Here is a 17,764-nt window from a genome sequence, read left to right as displayed (position 1 = left end):
CATATCCAAAAAGTTGTATTAGAATTAGAAAAGATTCAGAAGAGAGCAACAAATATTAGTATGGGTATGGAACAGATTCCATTTGAGGAGAGATGAGAGACTCAGACTGCTCAGTTTAGAAAAAAGATGAGTAAAGAGGGATATGATAGAGGTCTATAAAATCATGAATGATGTGCCAAAAACGAATAGGGAAGTGCTATTTACTCCTTCCTATAACACAAAAACTATGCCACGCTCAATTAAATTAATAGACAGCAGGTATAAAATCAACATGAGGAAATCTTCAAACAATGCAGTCAGCCTGCGGAACTTTTTTCCAGGGGATGTTGTGAAGGCCAAAAATATAAAAAAGGTTAAAAAAACAATTAGGTAAGTTCATGGAGGCTAGGTCCCTCAAAGGTTATTAGCGAAGATGGTCAGGCATGTGACCCCATGATCTGGGCGAGCCTAAACCTCTGACTGCCAGAAACTGGGACTGGATGACAGGGGTAGATCATTTGAAAATTGCCCTGTTTTGTTCATTCCATGTGACACATCTGGCTTTGGCCACTGTCGGAAGACCACATACTGGTGTAGATGGACCATTGATCTGACTCAGCATGGCCATTCTTAGGATCTTAAATCCCAGTCAGTCTCACTTTAAGGATATGAAAAGAAATCGGTAAAGCCCTATACAGATACAAAATTTATATCTGCAGATATGAAGTAGAAATCCATGGAGCTGCAGGTCTCTACCAGGAACCGCAGCGGTGAAAGCAGCAGTATGTCAGACCACCACTTCCAGGAGCCAGCACCCCATGTGGCCAGCTTCTCTGGCGTGCCTGTGCCGCTCCCATCTCCGCCCACTGGGGTGGGCATCAGGTTCACTGGCAGCTGTCCCTGGTTGTGCTAGTGCATGTAAGCAGCTTGCATGCTCCCAAACAGGAAATGCAGACGGCTTCACGGAAGGGACTCCTTGCTGGGAGCTCCTGCGAACAGCAGCCCAACATGCTGCTACTTTCGCTACTGCAATGCCTGGTGGAACTCTGCAGCTCCTTGGATATCTGCTTTATACCCACGGATATAAATTTTGTATCTGCACAGGGCTCTAGAAATAGGTGTGGGTGAGGGCAGAATTTGGTGGTTTCATTATTAGCGATGTTATCAGGCTGATTTACAAATCTCGGATTCCAACAAATTCATTTGAGCATAAGCTTTCGTGAGCTATAGCTCACGTCATCGGATGCATTCAGTTTTGCACTGAATGCATCCGATGAAGTGAGCCGTAGCTCATGAAAGCTTATGCTCAAATAAATTTGTTAGTCTCTAAGGTGCCACAAGTACTCCTTTTTTTTTTTTTTTTGCAAATACAGACTAACATGGCTGCTACTGTGAAATCTCAGATTGAGTGTGTAGGCCTGATAGTTGGAAAAGTGTGTACATAAAAATTGAACTGTAGAATCAGGGCTCCCCTTTCAGTTGTGCACAGTAAAATATTTTCTACTGAGTAGAATCACACTTGAAAGTTGTAAAACAAACATGATTAAAGAAATTAATGCAACCACAGCTGATTGCAATGTCTGGGAACTGAATTGCCACTATTGCACGTTACCTAGCCATCACAGAAAAGGGTGGCAATCTCAGGGCCACAAGAGGATAGGTATCAAGTTTGTACTATGGGAGTAACTATGGTAATTCCAGTGTTAAACCTCTCAATATACTCAGGGTGTCTACATGTGTCCAGAAACCTGAGCAGATTCAGACAGAGCTGAGGCCTCAGGAAGTTAATTAAAAGTGAAAATAGGCACACAGAAATTACTATACCGAATCAGACCATGCTCCATCTACCTCAGTATCCGGTCTCTCTCAGACCATGGCCAGACTAATCCCTAGTACTTAAAATGATCTCTAAGACTTGAAGCATGAAGTTTAATATTTCTTCAAAAAGTTATGTTAGCAACTATTATAACTGGATATTCTTGTTATATAAATGTTCATATTCTTTTTTTGAATCTTGCTAAGTATTTGGCTTCAACAACATTATGTGGCAATGATTTCCGTAAGTGTAATTACATCCCGAGGGGAAAAGTATTTCCATTTACTGGTTTTGAATTTGCCACCTTTTAATTTCATTGCTTATCACCTTGGTCTTATGTTATGAGACAGGGAAAACAGAAGTTCCCAATATACCTTCTCCTTACCATTAATTATTTTATATGCTTTTATTGGGTCCCTGCTTCTTCATCTCCTTTGTAAAATACTCTCAATCTCTTCAGTCTCTCTTCATAGGAAAGATTTTTCCAGGTATTTGATCATTCTCATGGACCTGCTCTGAATCCCCCCTAATTCTGCATTATTAATATTAAAGTGCTCATTGAATATGACAGCACTCAGTAGCGGACCAAAGGATAGGGGGTGAGTAAAGATAGCTTTATTCCATCTTTGCAGCTGATTGTGGAACTGGCTGGAGGCTTGTTTGGCAGCTCTTGTTATTGACTGCTCCAATTTAGTTCTGGGTATCCACGGTTCCAAGAAGCAGCTGGAAATCACAAGTGTATACAGCTGTTTTAGCAATGCCATCTTTCCCCTGGCCATGGCAGGGGCTGCAAATATGGTAGTGAAGAGACTGCGCACCAGTTCTGTACCTGGGGATTCCCAAGCTCTGTGGGCGTTACAAAGCAGCGGTATCATTGTCTTTGTGGGCCTCTTCCTCGTTAGAGACGCAAAGAGCCTGTCACACACGAGAGGCAAGGTTCAGAAAACCAGTGGGCCTCTGGGTGGCACAGCCCCTGAGGTGCCAGTGGTGTGCAAGGGGTGACACAGCCCCGGTGCATGCTGGGCCCAGCCCTGAGGAGCCCCCAGTGCAAGGGCTGGCGCAGCGCCCCTGACGGCGCAGCCCCGGGGCATGCTGGGCCCGGCCGCGGAGACGGGGGTGGCACTGCCCCGGGGCATGCTGGGCCCGGCCGCGGAGACGGGGGTGGCACTGCCCCGGGGCATGCTGAGCAGCCAGGCTGTGCGTGGTGGAAGGTGGATGGGGGGGGACGTTGTACGTGGAGACCAGGTGCATTGTGGGTGGAGCTGGTCACTGCGGGACAGGTGAACGGCGGGTGGCGATCAGCGGGCTAGGCTGAGGAAATAGGACTGGTGCATCATGGGTATCCGCGCGGTGGAGTCTGGGCTGAGGGCCAATAGGTGTGCGACTACGCCAAGCTGCTTCCCGTGATCTTTTTACTGGCTCGGAGCCAACCCGGAAGTGGGTGTGAGAGGAGGCTGGAGCCCAGCGCTGCTCAGGGCAGGGTCGGAGCGGATCCTGAGGCCAGACGAGGGCAGTGGCGTCGCCGTTTTAAATGAGCATGCGCAGAGCTTGCGCTTCAGTTTATTCGCTGCAAGGAGCGGAATCGGCAAGAAGTAGAGTCTGACACTACACCTGGGCCTGCCCGTGAGTAGCAGGCGACTGAGCCAATGGGAGTGTGGAAGCATGGAAGTCCCGCCCTTGCCAGAGGTGGGGGCATTGTTGTGGGTGACGTCACGGGCGGAGGATGCGGGTGCCCTATTGGCTCGGGTTCCTCCACCGTGAGCTGGGCTCTTAAAGGGCGACTCGAGGGGAGGCCGGGCCGGCCGGGCGGGCCCATGGCCAGCACCAGCAGCCACCTCGTGAGTACGCGGCGTGCCGGGCCCCCTGCGCAGGGGCTGCGTCGGGCTCGGCCGCTCTTGCGGCCCGCGGGTGCCCTCTGGGAGGAGGGACTAGGCCGCAGCGCCAGGGCCGGCGGGGCTGGCTGGCCCCAGGCCGCGAGCTGCGGGCGGCCCTTCCGCGCGCTGGGATGCGCCCCAACAAGACGCTCGAACTTTTTCCGCAGACTCGGTGTGGTTCGCCCCTCACAGCAGCCCCCACGCGGCCAGTGCGAGGGGCTCTGAGGGAGCGGGAGGGCTCTGGGTGTGATGGGGCTGTGCGGAGCCCTCCCTCAACTCCCGGGCGGGGCCCCCTGTCAGGACTAGCTGTGTGGGGAGCTCCAGATGCGATGCATAATGACAGGTTTCAGAGTAGCAGCCGTGTTAGTCTGTATTCGCAAAAAGAAAAGGAGGACTTGTGGCACCTTAGAGACTAACAAATTTATTAGAGCATAAGCTTTCGTGAGCTACAGCTCACTTGAACCCCAGGACGGGTGGGGGGATCTGGGCACGATGGGCTCCGCAGGAACTCCCCCAAGCGGGACCAGAGAGGAATTGAGTGCATTGGGCTCTGTGGGAACCCTGCTGGTCAGGAGCGGGGGGGGGGGGGTGTCTGGGTGTGATGGAATCTACGGGAATGCTATGAAACAGCGGCTCGGAACCTTTCCAGACTACTTTTCAGAGTAGCAGCCGTGTTGGTCTGTATTTGCAAAAAAGAAAAGGAGGACTTGTGGCACCTTAGAGACTAACAAATTTATTTGAGCTACAGCTTTCCTGAGCTACAGCTTTCAGGAGTCTGATTTGTCTTGTGTATCCCCAAGTTTCACTTCACTAAAAAAAAACTACTTGCTTACAAAATCAGACATAAAAATACAAAAGTGTCACAGAACACTGTTATTGAAAAATGCTTACTTTCTCATTTTTACCATATAATTATAAAATTAGTCAATTGGAATATAAATATTGTACTTACATTTCAGCGTATAGTATAAGTAGTCCATTGTCTGTATAAAATTTTATTTTGTACTGACTTTGCTAGTGCATTTTATGTACCCTTTTGTAAAGCTAGGCAAATAACTAGATGAGTTGATGTACTCCCTAGAAGACTGCTGCGTACCCCTGGTTGATAACAGCTGGTATAAAATACTTGAAATTGCCTTCAACTACTGCACAGTTTTTGTACACTAAAGAGGTTTTTTGGCTGCCTTTGTACAGAGTGAACCTGATTAAGATGGTCATTAGGTTAGGAAACTAAAATTTCTACTTTTCATCCAGAGAAGATGAAAAGCCCATCTTCTATGAATCATCTGGCTCAACATATGCCCCCAAACTGAGCTTGTCTCCATAATTTTAACTCTGACATTGAAAGGAAAACAGCTGCTTCTTTGGGCTTGTGTTTTGGAGGAGCAAAGATTGAACCATGCTGTTGAAAGTAGACTTCTAGTTTCATTATGCTTGGGTGTTGAGGTTGCTTTTAATGGAAACTTCCACTGAAAGGATATTAGAACTTTCTTGTCTTGGAAGGAACCACCTGTTACTCTGTAACCTGCTTTTTTTTTTCCATTAGCACCGATTGTCTGAACTCAAATCATAGGCAGTTGTAGTGAGGAAGATAGTTGTCACAGGTGATTGTACTAAAATAAGCCTTTCAGATATAGCTGCTGACTTGCATTCTGCTCATGAATGCTGATTGATAGAAGGGAAGTAGCTGACTGAAGTGGTTCTTATAGTTTGCATTCATGGGATATGTAGCAAAATTTATTATAGTGCAGTTTTTAAGATTTAATAACTATCAACTTTTGTTGCTCCCGGGAGGTGGAAAAACACCCTTGGAACCCTCAGGCTAGGGGTGATGGCTGAGCCCCATTCCACAACATATCCTCTGCTCCTGTCTCCCTGCTTCTATGTGCTACCTTCAGTTTTTAGATTTTATACATAGTGATTTTTATAAACTTAATCAGCCCAGTGGGAGGTGATGGGGGAGGAGAGAGGAAGTGGGGATTCAGCCAAGAAGGGTTTTGGGGGTAGCGTGAAATGGAAGGGAGAGGAACTCAAGCTTTACTTTTCCCCATGCTGTCCTCACATGGTATATCTTCACCTCCACATTTCCCTTCCACTCCAAAGTGGTCCCCCAGCACAACTTCTCTCTGGAACACAGATAGTTTGTCAGTGTAGCTCCTCCTTGGGCCCCTCTCAGTTGAAGCCCACTTTCACTTACATCCCTGTTCCCAACCCATGCTAATTCCCCCATCTTCCCAGGACCCCCTTCATGGCACCCTCCTCCTGTGTTTCAGCTGTCCCCCAAAGCCCACTCCAGCAGTCATGCTGACCATTCTTACTGAGGAATATGTGCAGAGCAAGGCTGATGCCAGTCAGTGCTCATTTTCGCTGAAAATGACACTTCTGCCTCCCCCAAAGATGTCTTCTGACTGTCTGTCTGTTTGTTTATTTAGTAATTGTTAGGGAATCAGATTGACAGTAAGAGAAGACTGATGTCATGAATGAACCTGTGAATTTCTGTAGGCTAACCTTAGTATAACTTTCAGGTTATGCCAAATAAGGGAAAATAACGGTTTAATTTTTAAGTTCTTTTGAACTTAAATTTGATAGCACGTGAGATGTTATCAAAGTTTGTGTGAGAGAAATGTGGCATTTATGGAAAGGGTGGCTGTTTAGCTATAGGAACCTAAAGAAATGAGAGGAAAACAGGATAATTTTTTTAGAGGTCTATTTTAAAGCATTTCCCCTACAATTAGAGATAATGTTTGGGAAACAACCCCTTCCCCACCTCCAAAAAAATAAAAAAATTGTCCTCTGAAGAGTTATAGTGCTGTTGTTGGAGAATGAATTCTATTATTAAAATGTGAAAGTTATTTTAGTCCTGTTTTAAATACCAATCTCAATACTGATAAATGGGATCTCTATTAATAATTAATTAGTAGCTGAAAGCCTGTTCTGTTGCACAAGTGTGATTTGTAAAACCATGTTTATAAAAAAAGAAAAGAAAAGAAAATACGGGACAGTAACAGGCTGCAAATCCCACTGATGACTGACCTTGGTAATATTCAGATCAAACAGCTCTCAACCATGCTTGTAGCTGTTCCTATTGCTTTTCACTGACTCAGACATTCTAGGGTTCATGGTAGTGCTTCAGTTGTTGTGTGGGTGGTTGTGTTGATTTGTGTCTGACAAGGTATGCTGGGAGATTTGTGCAGATGGTGGGTGTCGCCATTGGGCCAAGTAATCTACCATCTGTGCAGTATCCCTCAAACAACCCATGAAATTGGTCCAAGCAGATTAGCTGTAGAGTAAGGGTGGTGATCAGTGGTCTAGTACTGATGACATGGGAAATGTGCATGTCTGTACGCCACACAGGTATAATTAGTAAAGTCAGAATGTCTGAGAACTTAAAAATTGGATATCAGACCATCCGTCCCATTGATGATTCAACATGGTGATATTCTGAACAGTGAGCCCTCAGTCATGCTTGTAGCTGTTTCTATCGCTTCACATCGACTCTACAGATGTAACTGGCTTCTGAGTGACACACAAAATGATGATCCTGGAATTTTATTATTTTTATATATATATAAAAACTGGAAAAAATGATTTCGGTTAATTTTGTGTTAACATAAAAGTGCTTTTGCTGCATAGTTTATTTTATTTGGGTATAAGCTATACCAGCAAAAGCACTTTTATATAACCGGAGTGGCCAAACAGCTGGATGTGGCTCATGAGCTGCACTTTTACAGTTAAAATGCGGCTTACAGAGCACACCCCCTCCCCCACACTATTTTCCTCCTACTAGATGGGTAGAGGGGACGGCAGCTAGGGCCTTCTGCCCTGTGGAGGGTTGGTGGGGCTAGGAGCTTCAGCCCTGCAGGAGGCACCTGCCGGGGTTCGGGACTTCAGCTCCACTCTTGCTGAAGCCTCAAGCACCTCCCATGAGGCTAAAGTCCCGAGCCCCATCACCCAGCCGCAAGGTAGAAGCTCTGAGCTCTGGAAGGTGTGCCTGGCTCTCAACTTCTGAAGAATATCAGATGTGGCTCAGAGGATCTGTAAGTTTCGCTGCCTCGCTATAAAATCTGCATCTACATTAGAAGTGTTTACTAGTATAGTTATCCTGGCAATTTTTTTTCTAGTGTAGATGAAGCTCTTTTAATCTTAAATACTTATAACTGTTTTACATACAAAACTTTTCAGAAAAATGTGAGATTTTTTTGTTTTGTTTTTGAGTTCATAGTGTCTGTTTAAAATCCCTCATTCTTCATTTATCTGTAGACAGTTTTGTCTGCATCACTGAAACGTAGGCTGTCAACTTTTTGATTGGTAAAAGATTTAGAGAAAACTGATCGCAAACCAGGCTAGAGTTGAAAGATGGAGTAAAATCATGAACACTGTTTTCAACATTCTAGGTTTACAAGGTCAGATAACTAGTTTAATATGGCTAGGTACATACCCATATGTGTTAGAAATCTCTGGTCAGAGAGTAGTGATACAGGCAGTTGTGTGTGGTATAGCTTTCGAACTAAATGTGCATCCACAGCATGGTGGGGTTTTTTTAAGCAAACCCTATTCTTGAGTGGACATGGAAATTACTTTCTATGTCTTACAAGAAATAACACATTTTCTCAGTTTTTGCAACTGTGACTGGATCACTGTGCTTGTTCCTCCCTCAACTCTCTCTGTATAAGAGACATTGATAAAGTATCCAAAGGAAGTAACAAAAACAGACTCCATAGGTATTAGGAGAGAGATTGCAGGCACTAGATAGTTATGTACTGCTTGGAAGATGTTAGCTGTCTAAATGCTCAAATAAATGTAGCACCTTTTTTATTAAACCCACTTAAGGTAATCAAAGGTTTTAAATTTCTACTTTTTTCACCTTAATAACTCAAAACTTTCTTGGAAGGACTCTCTGAATAACTCTAGAACTCACAGATTTATGACATCAAAAAAACCATGCAAGTGAGACCTGATTTAAATGTGTTGTGATTGGTTTTTATATACAGACTGTTTAACACAAACACTAAGAAGAAAAGCTCTCTGTTAAGGAGCTTATTCACAGTTATCCTCCACAAAGAACTTCCCTGATTCTACTCTAGTAAAGTTTTGGTATTTCTGATATTTTGAAAGTTTAAAAACAGGAAACACTTTTTGAGGTGGGAATCTTGCTATTTTTTATACATAAAAAGCAAAAACAGCACAACCAATTTTGTTTACCTTCACATTCTCCTCTACATATCTTTTAGGCAAGTAAGCATACTTGAAAAAGCTGAGACCCAATAATTGGGTATGTGCAAAAGAACTGGATAAAACAGCATAATGTAGAGAAATGTTGAAGCTTGTGCTAAAGCCCATTTCAGCCTTACTGACCAATGAATGCTGTATGCAATAAATGGCTTTGGTGGGGGAAAGGCTGAGACTTGCAGCATGGTTAAAAGACTAATATACTTATTTAACAGTGTTTTCATATATTTATGGTTAGACATTGCAAGGATTAACTTGCTTATCACATTCTTTTCCCAAGATTTTATTAAATTTGGTATTAAGATTCTAAACAGGAATATAATGTAACAGTTATTTTGGTTCTTTTCTGGTTTGCGTTGGATTGGATCAGTTTACAAAAGATCCAGATGAACAAGAGTTGAAGAAATGATAGTGACTTGTTTACATATATCTAGTTAATTGGGTTAGAGGCTGAATATAGGTGCTTGGAGATTCCTGTGGCTTCCTGCTTCAGATCAGTTTGACCGTTATTAAATAATAAAACAGGCCCTTTAAAGATTGGCTCTGGCCCCAGAAGGTTCTGGAAACTGAAGTTCTTTGCTTAGTAATGGAAGAGGTTAGAGGATAAGTAGTTGGTATACATGTTCCTACAAGTTCCCTCATTAGCAAAAATCTTTACCTGAACTGGAAGCTGGAATCCTAGAAATTAACAGAAAATAGCATACCAAGTATCAGAGGGGTAGCCATGTTAGTCTGTATCCACAAAAATAACGAGGAGTCCGGTGGCACCTTAAAGACTAACATTTATTTGGACGTAAGCTTTCGTGGGTAAAAAACCCACTTCTCCATGCATCTGAAGAAGTGGGGTTTTTTACCCACGAAAGCTTATGCCTAAATAAATCTGTTAGTCTTTAAGGTGCCACCAGACTCCTCGTTATTTTTTTAGAAAACAGCATAGCTATCTGTAATGTGGTTCAGTTCAGAAATATGCAGTTGTACTGTATGGTTTGGGTTTCATGACTTTAAATGTTGTTGTACTCTCTTAATAAAGAACTAAGTTAATTTTGGTAGGAACAAAACATCAGTCTTTAAAAATCAGTTTCTTCTAATTTGGCACCACAAGTGCTAATATGCAATAATCCTAATTATATGGATATTGCATGATATCACTGAAAACTTAACTTTAACTCTGAATTTCCTGTTGTTAATGCTTGTTTTTGGAATAATTATTATATCTTGTAATGTGTGTGATCCAATATTACTGATATGTATACTCAGCCTTCACTTCACATTAACATAGTTTTTATCTAGTGTTGGGCATACCATACAAAACATAATCAATGAGCTATATGGATGCAGAAAGGATTTAGAGATAGAAAAACTAAAACAAAATGAAGATCCAGACTTTTAAGTAAAGCAGTGATGTTCCCATTTCTGTGATAGTGAATGGATTTCATTTAAGTGCTTTTTAATACCTTTGCTTTCCCCCATCTTCCTACGAAGCTCCCAATTAATTTAATAATAGCAGTATCTCTTAGAAGTGTCTGCTTCAGATTTCCTATTTTCATTGATATTTCTAATCTTCAGGGTTAAAGTGCAATAGCGTCAGTGCCTTAGTAACTTCTTCTTAGGCTATGTCTACACTGCCACTTATGTTGATGTAACTTGTCACTCGGGGGTGTGAACAAGCCATAAGTTACACCAACCTAAGTGCTGGTTTGGACAGTGCTATCGCCACTCATTGGAGGTGGATTAATTAAATGACAGGAGAACTCTCTCCTGTCATCTTCGAGTGGCTACACTAGAGAGCTTACAGTGGTGCAGCTGCATTAATACAACTGTGCCATTTTAAGCTCTGTAGTAGTGTAGCCATAGCCTTAGTGGAACATGCTCTGGTCACTCTAAGGTTTCAGAGTAGCAGCCGTGTTAGTCTGTATTCGCAAAAAGAAAAGGAGTACTTGTGGCACCTTAGAGACTAACAAATTTATTAGAGCATAAGCTGTAGCTCACGAAAGCTTATGCTCTAATAAATTTGTTAGTCTCTAAGGTGCCACAAGTACTCCTTTTCTTTTTGCGAATACAGACTAACACGGCTGCTACTCTGAAACCTGTGATTATGCAAGGCACTGAATTTAGCCGTATAGAGTGGGCATCCGATGAAGTGAGCTGTAGCTCACAAAAGCTTATGCTCTAATAAATTTGTTAGTCTCTAAGGTGCCACAAGTACTCCTTTTCTTTTTGGTCACTCTAAATGATGCTTGCTTTATCCCTATATTTTTGATAGGGATTGTGTGGGCTTGTGGCAAAGTGATTTACCACCTGGTGTGCTGCCTTTTAGCTAAATGCAGCATTGCAAGGTTTTTTCTTTGTAGTTCTATGACCAGGTCCACTGTCGCCTTGTGACTTGGCCCTACAGCTGGGTCATCTTTGGTCTCACCCCTTTCGGAATGAATCGGGGTTTTCACCCAGTAGTCCCAGGGTATCACACAGGCTGACAGCCCTGGTCCAAGGCTAAAGTAGTCCTTGTGGAACCTTGGATCTTCACACTAGTCTTCCTGGTGAGGTTATAGGGGAACCCAGTCCTTCCATCTACCCTCGGTTCCAGCTCAGAGACCTGTGGAAGAAGCGGATAAGGTGTCTCTGGTCAGATCTCTTGCTGCTGCTTCAGGGTTCCTTCCTGTGTTGGCCCACCTTCCCCTCACAGGGCTTGGATGACTGCTTTGTTCCTTTCTGGGAGCTAAAGATAAGAGGCCTGTCTGCCTCCCTAGCCTGAGCCTTTTGAGTTGAGCTTCTCCCATTCGAAGGCGGCTACTCCAAGATTGGTATGCCAGGTGCAGCAGGGTGGGACTGCCTGAATCCATAGCTGCTCTTTAACACATCACAGGGCCCCAACGCAACAAATGCTTCAGTATGTGCTTAACTTTGGAGCATATGTGTAGTTTCAGTGAAATCGATGAGACTGCTCACATGTCTGCATAATCTGCAGGGCTGGGCTGGGCTGGTGCCTGTGAGAATCCATTTTTACCAGTTGCCTATTGTGACATTCTATACAAATACAATTTTGAATTTTATTTAATTAAGGTCCTCAGAGGATCTCTAGTTTTAGAGATTGGCTGAAGGATGACAATTCCATTTTATGACTACTTCCAAGGTTTCAAAATTCTGTTTTCCTAATGCATTGGAACAAAACCAAAATCTTTGAGATAGATAGGTTCATGAAGTGGAATTGTGTTGAAACAGCAGTTTTTAGATCAAAAAGCTCAAGTTTTTATTTTCTCTCCCATCCGAAGTGACCACAGAGCCTTGGATTTCAAAAACTTTCCCAATGAAAACTTTGTTGAAACAGATATCTCTGCAGAACATTTTGGTTTCACCTAAATTAATGTTATAACCAGCTCTGTTGTTCATACTTCTGTTAGCTTCCATTGTGTTGGGAAGTAAGTTCTTGAGTTCTTAAATCACTGCCATATGGAATTAAAAAACTGTTGATGTACCATCGGCTGATGTAGAACTTCACAAGACCACTCAAACACAACTCTATCTTACATAAATACAAACATTCATATAGTTTTCTGTAACCAGAGGCCACTTGCATAAATACTGTTTTATATGCTTGATACAGAGTTCATATCTCAAACATATCAGAATGGGTTTTGAATATATTTACTACAGCTTGAGGAACTCTATTAAATAACTGAACTTGAACCTTCATTAAACTTGTCTGAAAACTAGGGTCAGTTAATTCATTAACATTTCTTCTATGTTGCTTATGAAATAGAATGATGAAGTTAAGGGCAAATAGTTAATTGTGTAGGCCAATAGTTTGGTAAGCCAGATTCCTTTGTTCTGTGAAATGCTTGTCAATTTTATATTATCACCTTTCTATGTTAATCATTTGTCAGGATTTTCTGCCTTCAGGAAATTGAGGTGCCTTCATTTCTAAACTTGACTCCTTGTAATAAGATAAAGATTGACTGCTCGATTTAGACCAAATTCACATCTTGAAGACATTCTTTCAAAGCAGAATCTTTTTTTCATGTTTCCTTCTACCTGGGTCCCTGATAAATGTTTGATCCATCAATTTTTGAGCCCTTTACTACACATACAGACAGATGGCTACTGTAAAAGTCTACCTTCCCTTTTAAGAAAAATTCTAGTTTGTCAAAATGCACTACTCAATATATTAGTTGTTCAGATATTATTTCCTCTCCTAAAGCTATAAATGCTGACAAGGCGTACTTCATTAGGGCCTTTTGCCTTTGGAATTTGTCTGAAATAACCAGAGTTTGCTGAACTTTAGGGCATTTCCATTCACCCTGCTTTTAGAGATGGGGAGATTGTGTGAGGGGTTTGTGAGACTGGAATTTAGAGGCTTACATTATGTTTTAAAATTTTGCAGTTACCAGTGTGTTTTGTATCCATTCAAATGCATAATTGAATATTTTGAGTGTCAAAAGTGCCCAGGGCCTGGAACAGATGATTTTTTAGGTAACAGTATGGACCTAAATAAAGCATTGCTGCAGTTTAGCCTTATCACTCATGGTTTTGTGATATTTATCAGATGTTTAGGTTTACTCATAATCCCAGGATTTCCAGGTCTGCAGTTGTTAATGACATCAAATGGAGTAGAAGAAGAATAGAGAAATAGGTCTTATTTAGGCAGCAGTTGGACTGACTTAATTGTTTTAGTCTACTTCCTAATGAGAATGCTAGTGTCAACATATCAGTGTACCCATATTAAATTAATAAAAAACTGGTTAACTGATAGATCTCTAAGACCTTGTAAATGGAGAATTATGATCGAAAGGGGGTGTTTTTAGTAGGCTGCTTCAGGGATCTGTTCTTGGCTATTCAAGGTGCTCGATTAAGTTCAAATGCTATTCAGTAGTGTTAATGCAATATACTTAGACTTCTGTAAGGCATTTATCTTGGTACTGCATGACACTTGATTAAATAAACTAATGTGATACAACATTAACGTGGCATACTGTCTCAAACTGTAATTATAAATGGGGAATTATCATTGGGTGGGTATGTTGCTAGTGGATGCAAGCAGGATGCTGAACAGAGACAGATTTATAGTTCACTTCTGCTCAGGTCAAAGGATATGTAGATGGTGAGAGAGTACACAGGAATTGGTGCCAAGGGGGCTTATGGGAAAGGATTGGAGGACCATCGCATCTCAACTGTTGTGATTGTTCATGGCTGCATGTTTTCACTGCTGTTACCTCAGGATAACGGTACATGTTAATAGCTACCACAGGATTTGCTTTATAGCTCATGGTGTGCTCCCTGTCTCACCACGTGGCACTGATAGTCATGTGGATGTGTGATCATGGAATGTGTGAAGGGGAAAACCCACAGCTGAGCCAGTTAGTTCTGCAGTGATGAAATCTGCGCTAGCAGGATTTGTCATGGGAGTCACCAGAGTCCCAGCCAATCACTGTCAGACTCTGGATCTGGATGCCTGGACTGATAACAAGCACCACCACCATTGAGTGGCTCTGCTCCAGGAAGTAAGGAGCATTGCTTGATTTAGTTATTTTTAGTTACTATTGCCATAAGTTTCTTTTCTGTTTTGTATTTAAAGCAAGTTTCCTTTTCTTGGATTTTCCCTGTAAGTGTCAGATGGGATTAGTCTGAGCCCATATACATGGGGAGGACATCCATCTTGAGCCCTGGTTAGTGGCTTAACAAGTCCTTTCTTCTTCTGGAACATATTGGGGTCCCCAATGGCTGTATTGCTCCATAGCGCAGGGTGTGGTGATGGGGAGGTATTGAATCGCCTTGTGGAGGTATGTGTGTTTGCCTTGCGGTAATGGGGACCAAGATGATAGCCTTGCTGTGCCTCTATTAATTGATCCCTTTCTGTGTTCTCTTTCACATATAAATAGTGTAGAAGATGATTCTGAGGAAGCTTTTGGATTTTTGTGGCAACTCCCAGTGAAGTCCTTGTGCTTTGGGAAGGAGTTGTCTGTGTTTTGTCTGTAACTTTAGATCTTTCACCTTTTTGTATTTTGCAAGTGAATACCTATGGGATGAAAAAGTTAGAATGTTTAACTTATAAATAATGATAAAGTTTTATTTTTTCACTTCATTTGTATCCATTGGGTGTAGGGATTAGTGTGGGGGATGGAAGTGACCAGATAGAATGGAGAACAGCAAAAGTACCTCTTAGGCCTATCCTCACTAGGAGTTTGGGGGCTTTGTAGCATTTGATTTCTGTTGACTATTACTTTAGCTATTGCTAGGCCTATAATCTGGTAGGTTAGTGTCTTAACACACTACAGAACCAATTATCTGATCTGTCACAGCTGCCACTGAAATAGCATTCAGGAGAACTGTGGGATTGTACTGGGAGGGACTGCGTGGTTTTGTTTTTTTTTTTTCAGTATAGGATTATTTTGGTATATTTTAGCTCACTCTAAATGCCTTTATCATGCATTAAACTCAATTGCATAATAAAAAACAGACAGCTTTTCACCCCAAACCAGAAAATAACTAATCAACAAAAACAAATGCACCTCCTCCTCCTGAAATGGTATCCTTATCAGACCTTTCCCTTCCCAAGTGCATGGATAAATAGATGGGGCCTTACATTGTGCCCTGACAGTCAACAGATTGGACAAAGTAGAGGAGAAAAGCTCCAAAATTTGAGTACACCTTATGGGGAAAGATCTACCAGCAACTTCTCTTTTTTGTATTGACAAGACTTCAGCTCAAGTATGTGTGCTAATGTTGTAGTGGAAACGTGGCGGAGGGAGAAGAGCAGTCTGAAGTAGGCAAATCCCAAAATGTTTTGGATTGAATTAGGTCCAAAACAGTACCTTAAACTCCACCTGGAAATGAAAAGGCAGCCAATGCAGATGCCAGAGCACTGATGTTCTGGGCTCCAAGTGAGCCACACTGCTTGGTAAACAAGCTGCCATGTTCTACACAGCTTCAGTTTCTGGGTTCATTTAACAAATTCATATATTCTAAAGCCAGAAAGGACAAATCATTTTTCATTCTGACCTGCATAACACAGGCCATAAAATTTCATCTGTAAATCCTGTAAGCACAGCGATTTGTGGTTTAAAGTATAATCCTGTTGTGCCTTTGTTATATTAGAGCCCTGTACTATCAAATATATTCTTGTGAAGGTACACAGATTGTGATTTATAACCTTCTATTTGATAAGTTCAATAGAATGATCTCAAGCCTCGTTGTAAGACACGTTTTCCAGTTCTGATATCTATCTTGTGATTTTGCTCTAAACCTTCTGTAGTTTACCTCCTTTTGGAAGTCAGCGCCAGTATTCCAGGAGTGATGTCCACAGTGCTATATACAGTGGCAATAAACTTGCCTATCATACTTGGTGATCCTCTGATCATACATCCAGAGATCTCACTAATCCACTTAATCAGCCATGTTTCCACCATGACCCCTAAATTATTTTCAGAGGCATGGCTTTGAAGGATACATTCCCTACATTTTTTTTGTAATGTGACATACATTCTCTGTTCATAGATATAGGACTTTACTTTTGGCCATATTAAACCATGTATTTGCACCCAGTTTACCAAGCAATCCAGATTGCTCTATGTAAGTGACCTTCCCGTATCATTATTAGCCATTCCACCAGTCTTTGTCCACAATGATCTTTTCTGCCGTCACTGATAAAACTTTTATAGCTTTTGATTGAGAATGAATCCCTATGGGAGTCTGCTAGTAACATCCGCGTTTGATGATTTCCCTTTGAGATTTTAGCCATCTTATCTGTTTCGTATGTGCTATATTGATTGATGCTAACTCTAATTAGAATTTCGTGCAGTACTAAGTCAAATGCCTTGTAGATGTAACTGCATTAACATAATGTAGACTTTTAATAACCAGATTTGTAATATCAAAAAATAATATCCAGTTCATAGAATCATAGAATCATAGAATATCAGGGTTGGAAGGGACCCCAGAAGGTCATCTAGTCCAACCCCCTGCTCAAAGCAGGACCAAGTCCCAGTTAAATCATCCCAGCCAGGGCTTTGTCAAGCCTGACCTTAAAAACCTCTAAGGAAGGAGATTCTACCACCTCCCTAGGTAACGCATTCCAGTGTTTCACCACCCTCTTAGTGAAAAAGTTTTTCCTAATATCCAATCTAAACCTCCCCCATTGCAACTTGAGACCATTACTCCTCGTTCTGTCATCTGCTACCATTGAGAACAGTCTAGAGCCATCCTCTTTGAAACCCCCTTTCAGGTAGTTGAAAGCAGCTATCAAATCCCCCCTCATTCTTCTCTTCTGCAGACTAAACAATCCCAGCTCCCTCAGCCTCTCCTCATAAGTCATGTGCTCTAGACCCCTAATCATTTTCGTTGCCCTTCGTTGTACTCTTTCCAATTTATCCACATCCTTCCTGTAGTGTGGGGCCCAAAACTGGACACAGTACTCCAGATGAGGCCTCACCAGTGTCGAATAGAGGGGAACGATCACGTCCCTCGATCTGCTCGCTATGCCCCTACTTATACATCCCAAAATGCCATTGGCCTTCTTGGCAACAAGGGCACACTGCTGACTCATATCCAGCTTCTCGTCCACTGTCACCCCTAGGTCCTTTTCCGCAGAACTGCTGCCGAGCCATTCGGTCCCTAGTCTGTAGCGGTGCATTGGATTCTTCCATCCTAAGTGCAGGACCCTGCACTTATCCTTATTGAACCTCATTAGATTTCTTTTGGCCCAATCCTCCAATTTGTCTAGGTCCTTCTGTATCCTATCCCTCCCCTCCAGCGTATCTACCACTCCTCCCAGTTTAGTATCATCCGCAAATTTGCTGAGAGTGCAATCCACACCATCTTCCAGATCATTTATGAAGATATTGAACAAAACGGGCCCCAGGACCGACCCCTGGGG

General features: G+C 42.3%; 1 protein-coding gene across 5 annotated transcripts in view; it reads left to right on the top strand.

Moving 5' to 3' along the window:
• The first annotated feature begins 3,204 nt into the window (after window positions 1–3,204).
• PDPK1 (3-phosphoinositide dependent protein kinase 1) overlaps window positions 3,205–17,764 on the top strand; it is an 88,520-nt gene continuing 73,960 nt past the window's right edge. For 2 of the 5 annotated variants that reach the window (XM_043494180.1, XM_038420676.2), the window contains exon 1: window positions 3,491–3,633. In XM_043494180.1, the coding sequence (XP_043350115.1) occupies window positions 3,610–3,633 (24 nt within the window). In that variant the 5' untranslated portion in view covers window positions 3,491–3,609. The other 3 variants (XM_038420677.2, XM_038420678.2, XM_043494175.1) reach the window with 3 other exon arrangements.

This window comes from Dermochelys coriacea, chromosome 10, assembly GCF_009764565.3.
Source record: "Dermochelys coriacea isolate rDerCor1 chromosome 10, rDerCor1.pri.v4, whole genome shotgun sequence".
Classification (NCBI taxonomy): Eukaryota; Metazoa; Chordata; order Testudines; family Dermochelyidae; genus Dermochelys; species Dermochelys coriacea.
The sequence above is the reverse complement of the archived record's forward strand: the minus strand, read 5'-3'. Positions and strand labels throughout refer to the sequence as shown.